The sequence below is a fragment of the Diabrotica virgifera genome, chromosome 8 (genome assembly GCF_917563875.1).
Source record: "Diabrotica virgifera virgifera chromosome 8, PGI_DIABVI_V3a".
NCBI lineage: Eukaryota > Metazoa > Arthropoda > Insecta > Coleoptera > Chrysomelidae > Diabrotica > Diabrotica virgifera.
The window spans coordinates 195643243-195662816 of record NC_065450.1 but is presented as its reverse complement, the minus strand read 5'-3'; the positions used below and the strand labels follow the sequence as shown (position 1 = coordinate 195662816).

The following is a 19574-nucleotide window of genomic DNA, read 5'->3' as shown; positions in this document are numbered from 1 at the left end:
TCCTGGAAGGAGTAGGAGAGGAAGACCAAAGAAGACCTGGGGGGAGACGATAAGGCAGGACATGTTGGTAAAGGGGATTAACATTGATATGACCCAAGACAGAATTGTGTGGAGAAATGCAATTAGGGAAGCCGACCCCGCATAGGGATAAGGCAAAGAGAATGATGATGAGGTAATCCATCATCAGTGTTAGCCAATAGCATGCATGCGTGAGCCACCAAAAAGTTATGGGTTAAAGAACCCTTTAAAAGTTACAAGATCTTAAATGATACTACATATTTTTAATAAAACAGAAGGATGTTGCAAATATTAAAATATGTAGTATGATTCAAGATCTTGTAACTTTTAAAGGGTTCTTACCCATAACTTTTTGGTGGCTCACGCATGCATGCTATTGACTAAACACTGATGATGGATTACCTATTAATCCGAAAACGTTTTGTTTTGTGATGTAACCCTTATTGGGGTCTTTTAAATATACCTTTTACAAAGGATCTTGCATTTTTTGTGATTTATGGTATACAGCCAGCTATAGGAATTTTATTTTCGTCGTGGATTTTTATACAAATATTAATTATAAACTATAATTACCTGTCATCTTTAGATACAAAACTAGGTGTTGAACTAATATCAGGATCCAATTGGTCCATAGGTTGATTTGTCCATTTACTGAAGAACACTTTACCATATTCAAATGTGGAGATCATAATAGCACAGGCAGGGGCAACTTTGATTAGTCTTGGAGCCAAACCGGCGAACAGTCCCCTAGTCCCATGGCCCGCTCGGATTTCTCTTATCACTTCTATAGTAGATCTATTTGCCTTTGCTTTATTTCCAGCTAAAAAATTTATACAGTGCGATCAATTCAAATAAATCAGAAATTACCAACGAAAGCTTTACCTTTAATATTAACAATATTAAAAATAAAACTTCCCCACGCTACCTAGATTTTAATGGGTTAAGTTTTATAGTAGGATTAAAAGCGACTACGAACTGCCCCACGTTACCTAGGTACTTAGATAATATGTTTGTGAACATATATAGTTATTATTTTACTTTGTTGTATTCAAAAAGGAACCCAATTCCCAAAGCATGAGCGAAAATTTTAAATGATTAAATAATGAAACTATAACAATATAATCGAATAAAGTTTATTTATAAATCTACACTAACTTATATACAATAACAAAAACTACAGTTAAACAATAACAATGCTTAATTCTAATGTCTGATTAGTGATTAAAATAAGTAGGAGTGAACACTATATTTTAGATTTTAAAAGTTAGCTGCATAATAATTGCAAACTGACTTAATGAAGTCTAATTTAGTAATGTTTTGATTAACGTAATATTCATTTAGCCTATTTTCAATAAAATCAACTTTTCTTTTTGCCGTTTTATCAAGTTTTTTTTCGAATCTATGTGCAGTTCTAATTTTCACATATACTTCTGCTTGAAAATTTAACAAAATGTCTGTAAATTTAAATATGTCAGGATGAGATTTATAAAACATTCGGTTAATTTCGAGTGAAATGATTCACATGCGTTTGTAGTAAATATAAGAGATGATGAATTTAAAGCCCACATGTAAGGTGGAAATGTTGAATCTTCCGTTAAACAATTATCAACTAGGTAATCACAAAATTGCAAAACTCTGTCATCTTCTGGCATAATATTAAAAAGTTCATTAGAAAAAAGTCACCAACATCATTTGGATCTAAATAAGGAATGCCGAAAAACAATTTTAAATATTTTCCAATAACAGTTTGATTTTTATATTCCCAGGACAAACCTAAATTTTGAATTTCTCGGTACCAATTTTGTGTTAAATGAAATTTGCAACAAAAAATAATAATGTCGGGCCACACTAACTTGGCTGCATTTTGAATTGCTATTTCAAAATCAGAAATTATCCGCTTCGGTTTGAATTTTAATTTCAAATCTGTACATATTGTTATTAATCTATCAAAAGTACTTTTGTACGATTGCTGTGATTTATTTGGTAAAAAACAAAATACTAGGGGAACATAAAAACCATTTTTGTAGCCATGTATAGTAAACATCTGACAAAAATATTTAGAACAGTATTGAAAAGTTCCATCTACATACAAAGACATACAAAGAATCTACATTACGTAAAAAGTAAAGATTTGTGAAACAACTAAAAATTGCGGAATTATTTTTCGTAGATAATAAAAAGTTTTCACCTGTATTTGTTTTTAAATTTAAGTTCACTAACACTTGTAGAACTCTTTCCTGTGACTTGGGCAATGATGGTGTGGATTTTCGTCTTGCAGCATAGATATTTCTACGAACGCAAGAAATGTCTTTCGTCGTCAGCGGTAAATTGCTGAAATTTTTCTTCCTCAATTCCTTGTGGACAATCTTTAAAGGTCTTTCACATAATATATCTTCTACAGCTTTCCTCTTTGTAGAATTACTAAAAGTTTGCCGGTCAACGTGGATATCTGGAGCATGATTATGCTCCACCGATGCTTTTTCAAGAATAACGTAATTTTCATCACCTTCCCTTGTGTACACTTTTTGTTGACACCCTTTTTTGATGCATCGCCATCTAACTTTTCCATCTGTGGAGACATGGGCCTTTGAATATTTATATTCATTAATTATTAATAAAAGTTCTCCCCTTTGACTAAACATAGTCGCTGGATTCGCCATTTAAAAGTTAAACACCAACGGACAAAACCGGACACTATACCGTAATACTTGCAACTGAAGTGAATAACTGAAAATATTTATATTCTTACTTTCAACTATAATGAAATTTGGAATTTCCGGTCATTAAGAATTAATCCCCAACTTTCTCGGCGATGGGGCAGCAGGTACTTGGGATTAAGGGGCCCAGGTAGTTCGTGGGACAGTTAGATAACGCCGTTCTGGTTACACCATTCGTGGCTTCTAAAATTTGCAAGCCAACGAATCGCCGGAGCAAAAAACACCGAGGAAGATCTGTCAAGTTGCATCTCACTACCCGCCTGCCCAGCACGGTAAAATTTCAACAAAGATTAGTTCCCAATACTCAGAATAGGAGTAGAACTAATAAACATAATAAATAATCATTTCGTTGCGAATCGAAACAAGAGCCGTCTTATTTTAGTTAGTTCAGAGAGCGCCAAAAGTGCTCTAACTAGTTTAGACTCTTGTTAGAGTCTCTTCAGAGAGCACATATTTGATTCTTTCTGAAGCACTAAAATTCTGGACGTCAGCCTCGATCCACAAACGAAAGATTATGATGGCATGGATGCCGTGGCGACATTAAATATATTTAATAAACAATATAAAAAATAACTCGGTTAAAAATTATTATTAGGAAAGTCAGAAAGTAACTAAATCAAAGTTTAATGCTCTATACTCTATATGATCCTGAAGAAAGGGCCTAGCCGGGTAAGACGATGAAAACTGCCCCCAACTCGATTCGAATTCCATATAGATCACCGTTTAGCATATATAGTGAAAATGACTTTCTGAAATTTTTAGCCCCCTAGGTGGTCATGTGACCCACCTAGAGCCTAATTAGGGTTTTTATTTTTTATCTCAGCCGCATCGAGAACTAGTGAAAAACTTTAAATAAAAAAGATGTAAGCTTTAAAAAGTTCTGTCCAAAAATTTTTTTTTTTATTTTTGGCGGGAAATTTAAATTCTAGAACGATTTTAAAATTTTAAATGAGTATAAAACAATAACTAACGTTTTCAAGAACAAAATATATAACGTGTATTTGTGCATGTTTCACCCTGAATTTTTTAAAAAAATTAAAATTGGTGAAACGCACCTTTAAAAATAAAAAACCGCATTTTTTCGTTTTTTTTTTTCGTTTTTTTGATACAATTTTGTACATATTTTTCAAAAAAGGTAACACCGTCACTAGAATATGTAAAAAACTGAAAAATAATTGGAGTTTGCTTTATAAAAATTTTTTGTAACGCCATCCATTTTCAAGATACACGGCGTTGAAGAAAACAAAATTTTACACATTTTTTACGATTTTGCCGAAACTACTGGCAACATTTTAATAAAACTTGGCGGGTTTTAAGAGGTAGTTATTGTGCATGTTTTGACTTACAATTAAGGATTTGATATTCATCATTGGCGCGAATAGGGGTAATGGTCTGAACTTTTCAAAGAAAAAAAGATAGTACGCCACTGACATATTTCAAATTAACAATCATTTTTGAATTCCTCGTTCAATTTGCGATAAAAAACTATTCTCACATTTTTTCATACGACGCGCCGTTTTGCTGCAAAAAATAAAATATCTTAACGCTTCCAAAGTATTCGAATTAGTTTTTATAATGAATGTAGATGAGTTTATGTAGATGTAGAAACTACTAGAAGTTCGAATACTTTGTAACGGTTAAGATGTTTTATTTTTTGAATAAAAATGAAGCGTCGTATGAAAAAATAGGAATAGATTTTTTTGTCACAAATTTAACGAGGAATTCAAAAACGATTGTTAATTTGAAATATGTCAGTGGCGTACTATCTTTTTTCTTTAAAAAGTTCAGACCATCACCCGTATGCGCGCCAATGATAAATATAAAATTCTTAATTGTATGTCAAAAAATGCTTGAAACAACTACTTCTTAAAACTCGCCAAATTTTATTATAATGTTGCCAGTAGTTTCGGCAAAATCGTAAAAAATGTGTAAAATTGTGTTTTCTTAAAACGCCCTGTATCTTGAAAATGGATGGCATTACAAAAAATTTTTATTAAGCACATCCCAATTATTTTTCAGTTTTTTTACCTATTATAGTGACGGTGTTACCTTTTTTAAAAAATATGTATAAAATTGTATAAAAAACGAAAATAAAACAAACCGAAAAAATGCGGTTTTTTATTTTTAAAGGTGCGTTTCACCAATTTTAAAAAATTGGAAAAATTCAAGGTGAAATCGTTGATTGAAATATTGACCTCAATCAACGGTGAAATACACGTTATATATTTTTTCGTGAAAACGAATGTCTTTCATTACTTTTTTATACTCATTTAAAATTTTAAAATCGTTCTAAAATTTAAATTTCCCGCCAAAAATTAAAAAAAAATTCGGACAGAACTTTTTAAAGCTTACAACTTTTTTATTTAAAGTTTTTCGCTAGTTCTCGATGCGGCTGAGATAAAAAATAAAAACATAAAAACCCTAATTAAGCTCTAGGTGGGTCACATGACCACCTAGGTGGCTAAAAATTTCAGAAAGTTAGTTTCACTATATATGCTAAACGGTGACCTATATGGAATTCGAATCGAGTTGGGGGCAGTTTTCATCATCTTACCCGGCTCTAGGCCCTTTGTGTCATTAGTTTATTACTAAGCTGTTATTTTTAATTATTAACAATAAGCGCTAACAGAGGATTAAGGCGGCCGTCAATGTGAGTGCGAGTAAGATGCACCATTGGACTGTCGGAATGGTGCATCTCTTTTTGATACTGCTAGTATCTGACAGCAAAAGAAATTGTCTTCCCATATTAAGCAAAAGATTTGCCAGTTTATCTTATTAGTAATAATTATAGATATTCATTGTACATATATCTATATATTACAACTTACCTCCATATAGATTTTTTTCTCCAAATTCAATCTGTTGATGTGTCTTTACAACGTCAAAAGGTGTTGTTATAGAGGCCGCTATCTAAAAAATATATAAAATAAACGATTTGATAATAAACTATATCATAAAAGTTCTAATCAAACATAAACCACCAAATAAAAACTGTCTTTAAATTGACTTACAGATCCAGAAATTGCTCCAGCAAAAAAGCTTATCCAAAATGAAGGATGACTATCTGTTACGCCCATTAGAGATTTGATACTTTCATAGTTCATCCAATAAATGGCTGAAAATGGGACATCTCTATATAACGTTGGGAATATTCCTTTCCAAAGACCTCGAAGCCCATCTTGTTTTATTAATGCTTTTACGGCAAGATTCATCTCTAAAAAATGCATTTAAATACAATAGGGAACTTGCACATTTTTTATTACATAATAATGTTCAGTTTTGTTTAAAAATGAGATTTCCATCACGCTTCAAAAACTCATAATAACTCGTACAAATTTAAAATCTTTTGTTTATTTAAACCATTTCAAACGATCCAAAAAGCTCGCGAACACTTTTGACGTCACATAATTGTATTTTATAAATTTTATATTTTATAAAAAAAGGATTCCATTTTATAAGGACATTCATCGTATATCATTGTAATAATATATAACGTCTTAACAAAAACACTCAAATATAAAATACTCTGGGCTAATTAGCAAAATACAAAGAAAAGCTATTTACCAGCAATTTTATTGCTGGAATGGAATCTTATGATTGTATATATTAAAACTAAAGGTATGCAAAGTCCGCAGATAGTGTGCTACTTTTGTTATAAACAAAGTGGCGCCCGAAAATCGTGTTTTTTTCAATTTTTGCTCTATAACTCCAAAGATTTTCACTTTACACCAAAAACACCCAAATAAAAATTCACCGTAATTAAATTCTGCATAGAGACGTGTTTTTCCCCATTTACTTCGACGAAAATTTTCCCCGGAAAATGCGGGATTTTCCAATAAAATCTTTAATTTTCAACTAAAATTTTAGATAAGTAATTGTTTATCAATAATTAAATAACTTGGTAATATAAAAGCTCTTTTCGTATAAATTATGATTCCAGAAGCCGATGGAAATTGAATGAACAGTTTAGCAACAATTGAATTGTTAATTAAAAATGTACGGTCGCTATAATAACCACAATAATTATTATACACAAGAATAACTATGATTTGTATATAAAAAGATACTGTACCTATCTAATGTAGTTTACAGAATTGATATTGGACTATTTAAGCGGCCGCAGGAATATTTTAAAATTATAAACAATTTTTTGGCTTATAAACAAATTGAATATCTCGGGAAATATTAAATTAAATTATGAAAACGGTATTGGAAAAAAAGTGGCAGGATACTTCTTTTAAAAGAAAAAATATTTAATTGTGATGAGTGGTTCCTGAGATACAACCGGTGAAAGTTGACCGACATTAACGGCAAAGATTTAAAAAATAGGATCATAATTTTCGAACCATCACCTTTTTATTTTTGTCCCCTTTCTCCACACCAATTTTCATACCTTTAAATTACTCGTAACATATATTATTATAATAAAATCTATCGATATTACGAGTGAAAATTGCCAAAAATAGCAAAATGCCAATCAAAAATTAGGTTGGAGAAAATAAAATCTAAAAGTTCAAAATCGGTATACGTTAAAAAAAATACATTTCTCGGCTTGCCATGGAGCAATTTTCTTCATTATTTTTTTGTTCCCAAGTAATTCGAGTAGAGCCATCTAACTAACGTATTGTTAAATGTCAAACTTGCTTTTGTTTTGTTATAATAAATTAATTCATTTATTATATCAAAATTTTTTAATTTGTTTAAATAAAGATTGTTTATATAATTATACAGCTTTTAAATGAGAATATTTGTGTTTTTAAAGTTAAAAGGTACACTTATAGTAAGTTTATCTAAAAAAAGTCTACAACTGGAAAAAATATGTAGTTTTCTTTTCTTATTAATAATTTAATCTATTATAACAAAACAAAAGCAAGTTTGACATTTAATAATGCGTTAGTTAGATGGCTCTACTCGAGTTACTTGGGAACAAAAAAAGAATGAAGAAAATTGCTCCATGGGAAGCCGAGAAAATGCATTTTTTAACGTATACCGATTTTGAACTTTGAGATTATATTTTCTCCAACCAAATGTTTGATTGGAATTTTGCTTTTTGCTATGGTGAAATCTATCTTTTGGTTTTACAAAAATAAATTGTTGGCACATCTTTTATTTCACACATACTAATAATTATACGATTTTTATGATCTTACCATAATAACTGAGCTTCTGTGATTGCATTTTGGTCCTAAACAATTCCAAAGGGCTTACTAGTGACACTGATATTACCCTAGCACATGCTCCTGATAATAAAGGTATCCACAGTGGCGTTTGCTTACTTGGTATTTGGCCTATTTTTAACAATTTATCCCTATGGTCATCTTTGAGATGATTCTTTAATTGTTCATATGTTACAAAATATACTATTGTGGCAGGTATCGCTAAAACTAATGTCGGACTTAAACCACTCCAAAGTGAAGAAATGCCTTCTGTTCTGCTAATTTTAATAAAAGCATCCTAAAAAGAGATTTTCTCATTATAAAATGTTTAATAAAATAAATCATGGACACTGACAAAATAAAATTGTGTGCAGATATACCAAAAACAATCAAAATGGAGATAATATACTTAAGGATGAAACACCTCAAAAATGTGTAGTTACATATAATAAGTGTAAAATATGGTACACTGAGAAAAGAAATACTACACTAGAGACATTATTATAGACTACTATAGAGAAAATTGTATATATTTTTAATAGTTTGAACTCAGGGCTTCCCACTAATACTCCCTAGAAGCCTACAGAAGCTATCAATGTCCGATTGTTTTAGTAATTGTATGTTGACCAATAATTATTCTTGGTCAACATAAAACTACTAAAACAATCGGATATTATTAGCTTCTGATCATTTTCTTTAGAATAGAAATATGCTTTATTGTCACTGAAAATTATACAATTTTATGGACAAAGCTTAACATAGAGTCACAAAAAAGATATACATAACAATAACAAATACAATAAATATTGGTGATAGAATTTCACACTTTGAAGAATAGCATCCCGCTGAGCTCAATATTAATGACTCGCTTAGTTTGATTGCAGAACTATACCCCCAAGAATAAATATATACTCACAATTGTTCCATTAAAATGGCCGGGTCGTTGCAACCATCTACTATTAGGATCATCTGGACTGCAGCTACAAAAATGGTCCATTAAACCATTACAATACAAAAAACATTTTGACTGGCTTTTTGATATCTTTTGTTGAGACTGTAATCGGATTTTCACAACATCTAATGGTGTCACTGAAAATGTAAAGATAAATGTTATTCTATGATGACACTTTATTTCTGTGGTGCTAAGGCAAAACCAGGTATGTTAAAAAACGTGATTTTGCAGCAGATGAGTTTAAAAGTTGGCGGTGTTGTTGTAATAGTGGACATATCGGAAACTAATTTTATCATCTACTTGTTACATGGGTAGTGTTGGAAAATTCTCGAGAATGAAAAATCGGAGAATATTCTTGAGAATATTCTCGATATGGAGAATTTTCTGAGAATGAACCCTACGACGCGCTTAGGGATATTGTAAAAGATGAAATAGGGTATTAAAAAATCATGAAATTATATACAAAATTATGAGACTAAACAACAGTGTTCTTTATATATCAACAAAATACAAAAACAACAAAGAACAAAAAATTTATTTCATAAAAAAATGAAAATTTCTTCTTAACAGCAAATAATGCAAGTAATGGATGTGGTGATCTAATTAGAAAAAGATGAGGCCTCAGATTCAGAATCTATTTCTATCATTAGCTGATCCTGGTCATCTACATTCTGCATTGCATTGTACTGATGAGAAGTTGTTGGATTTTGTTTTTCACGAGTCGCCAGCTTAGTCATGGATTGGTCTACGTCTAAAGTGGCATTTAGACGAGCTAGTTTCTGAAGCAATATGTTGTCAAAAATATATATTTGGTATGTTGGTGGCAACATTACAGCCATCTAATTAGAATATCGCCGTATGGCCGAGCCATGTGGCCGAAATCTTGCTGGTATTTGAACACTATTGCAGTTAGTGGCTGATGCGTTGCCGATAAAGTCGAACTGTTGTGGCAAATTTTGCATGTAGCTCTTTATTTCCTGTACTCTGTTGAAATTTAATGTGGTTTCGTCAAAACATACAAATAAAAGATGAATACGTGGTCAAATGAAATTACAATAAGGTTTATTAATGGAGTACATTTACGTCCAGAGTTGTGGAACTTGGCATACTTCTGGAACTATGAGACAAATGGAAGAGTAGTGCACCCTGAATAAATACATTAAACTAAAACTTTTAGTATAGGAGTCACTAGTCGCTAAAAACTGATGAACGATTGCTAATCTTGTTGAGATTGGTATTGCGTTTCTCATGTTTGATCTTTCTTCTCTATTCTTGGCCCTATCATATTTATTATTAGTTCGAAATCACCTTTTGACAATCTTGTAAAATTCTTAAAACAATAATTGTCTAGCATTATTTTCATAGTTAAATTCCTCATTGTTTCGCGTTTACTTAGAAAAGTGGTATCTACATTTTCCATTTTTCAGTTTTCTTTTTTATGTATAGTCTTAGCACGATTAAGGACGCAGCTACTCTCAAGAGAATATTCTGGCCGAGAATATTCTCTTGAGAATATTTTCTTCTTACATCACTATACATGGGTGCGTTTAGCCATATAGGGGTTTGTCATCATATTCTCCATCGCTCAATGTACATATGTTGGCGTTAAAAACGAAAAATCGATAATTTTTGACATATCGGGTTTTGCCTTAGTACCACAGATTTAATAGTAAGAAAGAATGTTAACTCTATGCAGAGGAAGAGCAAATGGAGCTAGAACCGGAAACACTAGAAATTACCACAAATAAAGAAGTTAACACAAGTACACTGGAAGTTCAAAAAGCTTCTGAAAAGCTGAAGAATGGAAAAGCTACAGGTAAAGATGGCATACCAAACGAATTACTGAAATATTGTGGAGCAGCAATGACAGAACAATTAACAACATTAAATAACAAAATCATAAAACACAATAAAATACAGTAATACCTCGACTTACACTGCCCCGACTTACGCGAACCCAGAGTTAAGCGATTTTCAAATCTTGTCAATTAGTCATTTGAGCGCCACACAATCGCTATCGATGAAATAGAATTACCGCCCACATATTATTGCTCATCCAATGTAGATATTTTCACTTTTCGCACGAAATCAGCACATCACTAGAATTTATTTTGTACATATTAGGTATTTCTTATCTACAGTTTTGTCTGCGAGTGGGTGTTTGTTATATTTATGAAATTAGTAATGCGATTAAAGAAGTTGTTGATAGTGATGACGTTGAAGAACTGTTGAATTCCCACAATCGGGAGCTAACTATTGATGACCTCATAGAAATTCATGAGGAAGAACAAGTATTTAAAGAGCTTGATTGTTTGGATCCAGTTTAAACTGAAAATCAAATAACGGTTGGAAACTTGACTGAAGGTCTCAGTTTAATTGAAAATGGCTTACAAATTTTAGAAAATATAAACTATAACAAAGATCGCATTTCTTCTACCAAACAAGGGATAAAAAATTATTAGCCTGCTATACAGAAATTTTGTGTGAGAAAACAAATCTTTGAGTTGTCTCTTTGTTAGATTTTATGCAGCCTTCTACATCAAAATAAATTAAATTGACAATTTTATATTTGTATATGCTATTTTTCTTAGTTTCCAGTCCCAATTAAAAATAATATATATGCATAGGTACATATGCGAAATTACACCCCGACTTAAGCGAATTTGACTTACGCGGTTATTGCTAGGTCCCACCAATCGCGTAAGTGCGGGGTATTACTGTACTGGAAGAATGGACAACAAGCAAAATAATTCTACTATTCAAAAAAGGAAATAAAAAACAGCCAGAAAACTGCAGAGGTATCAACTTGTTAAATACTATCTTAAAACTTACAACTACAATTTTACAAGACTTAATTAATCAGAGGATAACACATAAATAACAGGGTTTTATTACTGGAAGATGGTGTATAGATGCAATATTCATCATAAAGCCAATTACTGAGAAATCACTAGAGTAAAATAGAACAGCATTTCTGTGTCTGATTGACTTGAAGAAAGCATTTAACAGAGTAAGACTCAAAGATGTAATCCATCTTCTGTGTAATAGAGAAGTTCCCCTAGATATAGGGTTACCATAATTTATTAAGGGCAAATCCGGACAGGAGTAGTCTAAGGGGTTGTAGAAAATGTAAAATGTGAATTTGACTGTGTTGCTACCTCTACATTGTACATATGTATATGCGAAATGCATATGGCACAATTAAAAGTACAGCTGTTTCGCTACAATATGCAACTAACATCGAAAATCTCTGCCAGTTTAAAATACAATATACACCTATGTTTTAACATACTTTAGACCTAAGGTGCTGCGCAAATTGAAATTTCCCACCTTTGGGCCTAGTGTTTTCCATTTTTTTTTTTTTAGTAAAGAAAAATCCAGACATTGTTCAGAAATGCATATGGCACATTTAAAAGTACAGCTGTTTAGCTACAATATGCAAATAAAACCGAAAATCTCTACCAGTTTAAAATACAATATACAGCTATGTTTTAACATACTTTAGACCTAAGGTGCTGCGCAAATTGAAATTTCCCACCTTTGGGCCTAGTGTTTTCCATTTTTTTTAGTAAAGAAAAATCCAGACATTTCTCATATCCAGACGCCAATCCGGACATGTCTTTCAAATCCGGACTGTCCAGACGAAATCCGGACGTATCCTTTCAAATCCGGACTGTCCAGACGAAATCCGGACGTATGGTAACCCTACCTAGATATTATAAAAACATCTAACAAAACAACAAAATGGATTGATGGATTCGACCGTTACTTGATGGATTCATTTTATTGATGGATTCATGGTTCATTTTATCTAACAATAAAACACTGAAAACGTTTGTTTTCTATACTTCCACAAAATTTATTATAACTATGTGACTACAGCTGTTTCGGCAGAGTGCCTTTCTCAAATGATTTAGTTTACTATGTATTTGCCCTTTTAAAGTCTTTAACTGAACATAACTGAAACAACAATTTCTAAATGTCCCGTATTTAAACAGTTCTTATATTGGTGGAGATTTGTAAATGATATACTAGTATGCTTTACGGGAACTAACAGGCAACTTGACCAATTTCTATCATACATTAATTCACTTCATAGTAATATTGAGTTTACAATAGAAACAGAACAGAATAATGTTGTTCTGAAGCTATTTCCTTGTGGCATTTTTTTAATCAACTATTTTTAATGGGAAATAAGCCACAATTTTACCAAAAAATGATTTTATTAACGTTTCGAAGCCCAAATCGGGTTTCGTTGTCAAAATACAAAATACTACTAAAATAAACAAAATTGTTGTTGCTAAGTAAAAAATTCTTCTAATAATTTATTTAATCTGACTCATTTATATTTTTTCCTGGTTTTCCCTCGTGATTTACTATGGAATCTCTAACGCGAGAATTTTACTGTCATCGTTGCATTTGATTGTCTTTTTGAAGACAGATCACATGCTACGATTTTTTTGTGACGGATATTCTTGAGTTGGGATTGATTTCATGTAATCGAATGAACTATCTTTTAGTAAAGTCGTCCCAGGAACGCAACTCATAAATATTGACGATATCATTTTAAAGTCTTCTACTTTAAAATGTATAATATACGTCTGAATTGCCAATATAAATGAGTCAGATTAAATAAATTATTAGAAGAATTTTTTTACTTAGCAACAACAATTTTGTTTATTTTAGTAGTATTTTGTATTTTGACAACGAACCCCGATTTGGGATTCGAAACGTTAATAAAATCATTTTTTGGTAAAATTGTGGCTTATTTCCCTTAAAATTAGAACAGAATAAGTCCATAAACTTTCTAGATGTAACAATTACCAGACTACACAACAAACATGAGTTCTCCGTATATCATAAACCTACCCATACTGACACAATTCATCATCCCATCCTACACAACACAAATTAGCAGCCTACCATAGCATGATACATAGACTGACCGAAATTCCCATGTCAAAAAATAACTTCGAGATAGAACTGAACATCATTAAGCAAATAGCAGTAAACAACAGCTATAAAGAACAAACTATTAACAAAATTTTAAACCAAAACTTCCATAAGAAAGCCCTGAAATTAGTCTCTCCACCACCACAGAAAGAACCCAGTACCTTCTGATCTATCACATATACTGGCAAGATAACAACAAAAATAGCCAGATACATAAAAAAGAAAGGAATAACACCAGCTTTCAGAACTAACAACAACTTAAGCAAATATATTAAGAACAATAAGAGCCGAAAGAGAAAGCAACTGTAGAGTGGTGTCTACAAACTAACTTGTGGTGACTGTCCGAAAACTTACATGGGTCAAACTGGCAGAACCTTTGACAAATGGATAGCAGAACACAAAAGGGCTTTCAACAATAGAAAAACAGACCCTTCTACATATGCACTTCACCTTCTAGATTCTAGATCATAATCATTCTTTTAATGAAGAGTTTCAAATCCTGCATATTCAAAATAACGGCCTTAAGCTATGTTTATTAGAATCTATGGAAATTAATAAATTAAAAAATACAGATATAATTCTGAATGACTAACTCGAGACAAACAGCTCCCCACTCCTCAACCTGTTCAGTTAAAGACTTTAAAAAGGCAAACACATAGTAAACTAAATCACTTGACAAAGGCACTCGGCCGAAACAGCTGTAGTCACATAGTTATAATAAATTTTGTGGAAGTATAGAAAACAAACGTTTTCAATGTTTTATTGTTAGACAACAAAATGGAAGTCAAAATAGATTGACAACTTACAGAACCTATAGACATAGGCAGCGGACTAATACAGGAGGTTCATTGAGCCCTACGCTCTTCAATTTAATCATGGATGAAATCATCAAGTGTCAACAAAGGAAGAGAATACAAAATGGGAAACAAAGAAGTAAAAATACTCTGTTATATAGACAAGGCAATATTAATAGCCCAAGATCAAGATAGTCTGCAAAGATTAGTCCACAGATTTAACAGCAAAATAATTCAATATGACTGTTTCATCTCAGAAAACTAAAACAATAGTAATCAGCATAGGCGTAACCAGGGGGTGGTTTTGGGGGTTATACCCCCCTTTTGGATGTACTTTGAGCTCTATACGCATAACACCATTATTATTCCATACCTCCCAGAGAGACCTTCAAGTAGACGTAACCCCCCCCCCCCTTAGGATCATCCTGGTTACACCTCTGGTAATCAGTAATGAACTAATCAGAAAAAAATAGAAATTGATGGCATCAGCATTGAACAAGTAATGGGAATACCTTAGAATTACAGTGTTCAGCTGTAGACACCTGAACAAAGAAGTGTGAGATCACGCACAAAAAGCAAATAGACTGGCAGGATGCCTTAATAACACTATATTGTGAAACTGACATATTAACACTGAGATGAAGTCAAGAATTTAGAAAGCCAGTGGAAGACCTCGAGGGTATACGAGCAGATTGCACTAAGTCAAAAATCACTGTTTTGAGAAAATCAAGTTTTAGTAAAATTTTTAAATATAAATCAAAATTACACAAAAAGTATTACTTTTAGGTTAATTCTATTACTTGTATAAAAATGGTAATGGTATTTTAAAGAATGTGGTATATTACAACAACGGTTATTGCTTTTGGTTAATTAGTAATTATTTTTTTAATAAATAATGACCTGACTTAGTTCACTCTGCTTGTTCATAATGTTACTATTTTACACAAGTAGACACATAACTAATCCCATTTTAACGTTAATTTTAGTTGTATCAATTTTACCATTAATGTTTTATCCTATAATCTTAGACAACTAGAATATAGAAAATAAAAAGGGACAATAGAAATTTTTAGAAATTTAATTATTAGATACCAAAAAATATAAAAAGCAAATAGATGATTAGTCTTCTTTATCTAGACCAAGGCATTTAGGATTTTTAAATACTGCACATAGAAACTTATAACTTTTTGAATTGTGTTCAAGAATCAAGATGATGTGAGAAAAAAATCTACAATACAAAAATGGATGGAAATGCATACTTGCATTTTAAAAGTGCAAAGAATGCATCCAAAGGTGCATAAACATATCCAAATAAGTGTATTGAGGGCCAGATTTTGTCACTTGATGGTTTTTTGGTCTCTGACGTCATCAGAACCGGCCACCGAAGCACCAGGTTCACTGCTAAGGCACATGATCTGGAGTTTCGTGGGTTTTCGGCAAATTGATGCAAACAGATTACTCGAGGGTTTTGGGGCTGCTGAATAAGAATACGACATCAGAACCAACCCCCCGATGCACAAACACCCTCCAAACTCTATAATAAGGTAACATGCCTTAGCAGTGACCTTAGCGTATTCATACTAAGTGACCCCAAAAACCGCCTATAATCTATTTGCATCTATTTTAGTAATCTATTTGCATGCATTAAGTGCCAAAATCCATCGAAACTTCGAAGATGGCGTGACCCTAGATACCAGATGTCCGTTCTGAAGGTGTATTCATCTTCAGCACACCCGAAGACTCCCTAAGTAATCTGTTTGCATCAATTTAATGCCGAAAACCCTCTAAACTCCAGAAGATGATGTGCCTTAGCAGTGAAACTGTGCCCTAGGTACCACGAGGGGCGGTGCTGATGGCGAATTTGTATTCAGCGACCCCAAAAGCCACCAAGTGACAAAATCTGGCCCTTAATTATCTTGACATGTCTATGCACTTTTGGATACATTTTATGCAGTTTAAAATGCAATTATACATTTCCACCCTTTTTCTATTGTAGACTTTTTCCCGACATCATCCTGAACACAATGCAAAAAGTTGCAGGTCTCTAGGTGCTGTATTTAAAATCTATTTACTCCGGTGATTTTAGTGCTAAATGATCTAATCTGAATCATAGACATCAGGTTCCGGCAGAACATTGATAATTTTTCCATCAAACGGCAAATCTTTGTACCACCGGCGAAATACTTCTGGCTTCTGGTATTACAGTAGAGCGTCGATTATCCAAACGTTGATCAACCGAACGATCGGTTATCTGAACTCCCGACTCTCGCGCCGCGCACTCGAGTACTGAGCAAGCGTTAGTAATTAACGCTTAAAATATCTTCAATTTTCTTCCAATTGTGTATCCAAAAATATGTTGTTGCAAAGACTGCACTTTTTTGTTTAATTGCTATTTGTCATTATCAAGGTATAAACAAATATAAAGTTATATAAATATGGTTTTGATTTACTTGTGGATAAATATGTATGACAATCTCAATATTGTTCGATTATCCAAACAAATCGGTTTTCCGAACGCCCATGTCCCCCAATTAGTTCGGATAATTGACGCTCTACTGTACTTTCTTCTCGCATAACTGTATTAACTAATTCTTTTTGGCACAACTAATTTTAATCGTCGTAGAGTACAATTTTGAAAAATTTTCAATACAGTGGAACCCCGTTAACTCGGATTAATCGGGACCGCGGCCGATCCGGGTTATTGAAAATTCGGGTTAGCCGGAGAAAATGGTAAAAATTATTAAAATATATGATGCTTACAGATAAACTCCGTTATAATTGGCACACAGACACTTGTAAACCACATTCGCGTTCCACACATACAAAGCGTCGTCGAGAGTCTCATTTTTAGCTTTCTTAGCTTTGCACCGATTGTCCAAACTGTCTTTTGTTATCATTTTGAAACAAAAACAACATTTTAAGTTTTATTGCCATTACGTAGACGCAAACACAAAATCTGAATATATTTACGAACGATTACAGAACGGAACGAAAAATGCGACTTTACTACACACACACAATACCGTCTCGCAACGAGAACGAACTTATGTTATTTAATAAGAGTGAAGACTAGGACCATTGTTTGAAAAATAATTTTTTAATAGTCTTTTCTAAACAATTCTAGACAGTTTCAAGTAAATAAAGGATACTACAGATAATACAGTTGGTTTCGATAACACGACAAAGAGCGTTGTCTGCCATGCCAGTCATTTTTACTAAGGTATATTATGTATCAAATTACACAAATACACATTATCTCTCATTGTATAATGTGTTTGACATTGAAAATTGAAACGAATGAACTAAGGAATTCGCTAAATGGACAAATTTTTACGAAGAAAGTTTATTATGATAAATAAAATTAGCCTGAAAAATATAAGATATTACAGTATTCGAACAATATGTTTATAAGGATAGATAAAAGAAAATATTTTAAGATGTTGAAAAGAAATTGGAAAATCCAGCATAAAGGACATACATTTTTATTGTTGTAATGTTTGTCTGATAAAAATCGGTCCGGGTTAGCCGGACTTCCGGGTTATCGGGGGCCGACTTATCGGGGTTCCACTGTATTCAAAAATAGTTGATTAGCACGGCTTGATCTATGAGTTGTCACATTTATGGCCCTTTAATTAGGTAAAAGTCAATTTAGTTAGGTAAAAGGTAATCAGAATGTTCTAATTCAACGTTAATGCAGTGTTGTATGTTCGGTTTTCGCAAAAATAGTACAAGCAGACTGCATTAAGAGTAATTAATGCATTCTGCTAGTAAATGAAACAGTCAAACTGACTTAGGGCCGGTACTTTATGTCTCGATTAACAGTCCGTTAGTTAACGGAGGTTTAATCGGGACCTCTTTAGGGTCTCTTGCGTTGTAATAAAGGCAATTATAATTATTATTATACTTATTTATAATTATTATAATACTTGTAATATTGTAATTGCATTTATTACAACGCAAGAGACCCTAAAGAGGTCCCGATTAAACCTCCGTTAACTAACGGGCTGTTAATCGAGATATAAAGTACCGGCCCTTAGTATTAAATTTTTATCTGTTATTATAATAAGTACGACTTGGTGTGTTTTTGCAGTATATAGAGCATAAATTTTTATATATGACGGAATTAATAGTTAAATAACTAAAAAAATTGACTTAGTGTGTTCTGGTGGTATACCCTCGCAATAATGACATACCTACGCATCAGAAATAAGACCTGATACAGCCACAACACAAAGACTACTGAAAACGGCAGAGATGAGAGTACTGAGAAGAATTACAGGAAATATGCTGAGAGATAGAAAGAGAAGTTAAGACATTACAAGAAATGTAACTTACAGTGTATAAAGGAATGGACTAAATAGAAAAAAAGAATGGAATAATCACATAAGCAAAATGGGGGAGACACATGTGGTGAAACCAGCAAGAAATCACCAATCAGTAGAAGTATGGGCTGACCATGCAAAAGATGGACTGACAACCTTCCATAGAGGAATAAATCTGCCAATGGACAAGCAGAACTGCTTTAAAGAGGAAGAAGAACCAAAGACGACACATTATTTTATAACAAGAAGGCTACAACATTCAACTATTGTTTATGATGAGGTCTATTACTATCAATTTACTAACAATGTATACATTGACCTTCTGGAAAATAATCACTTATGGTGTATAAACCTAGAATTGGCGCTTATTCAATATATCCATACAAAAATGTAAAATCATTACCGAACAACGAAGTAATGAGGGCTCCTGTACATGAGGCTGCTGCCTGTTGTAATGGACTTATTCTATAAGCAGGATCATCATAATCGATACCCATGGAAACTTCGGAAGTGGTATCCTTTTTGGACATTTTTCTATGTCACATCTATGCTTATTTAACAAGAAAACCAATTTTTATGGAAAAACATTGTCTCCGCAAATGTCAACTTCTTTAGATTAGGATTGCGGGACGGTGACTTAACCTTAACCTAAAATTCAGTCA

General features: G+C 32.6%; 1 protein-coding gene across 3 annotated transcripts in view; it reads right to left on the bottom strand.

Moving 5' to 3' along the window:
* The window catches only part of LOC114332810 (probable mitochondrial glutathione transporter SLC25A40), a 29609-nt gene extending 10035 nt beyond the window's left edge, over positions 1-19574 (bottom strand). For all 3 annotated transcript variants that reach the window (XR_007700405.1, XM_050659793.1, XM_028282587.2), the window contains exons 1-6: positions 19316-19574; positions 8808-8980; positions 7886-8189; positions 5747-5949; positions 5564-5645; positions 592-838 (exon numbers count right to left, since the gene is read on the bottom strand). Coding sequence is in view for 2 of the 3 variants with exons in the window: in XM_050659793.1 (XP_050515750.1) it covers positions 592-838; positions 5564-5645; positions 5747-5949; positions 7886-8189; positions 8808-8980; positions 19316-19442 (1136 nt within the window). In the remaining variant the exon portion in view is untranslated. The remainder of the gene's footprint in view (positions 1-591; positions 839-5563; positions 5646-5746; positions 5950-7885; positions 8190-8807; positions 8981-19315) is intronic.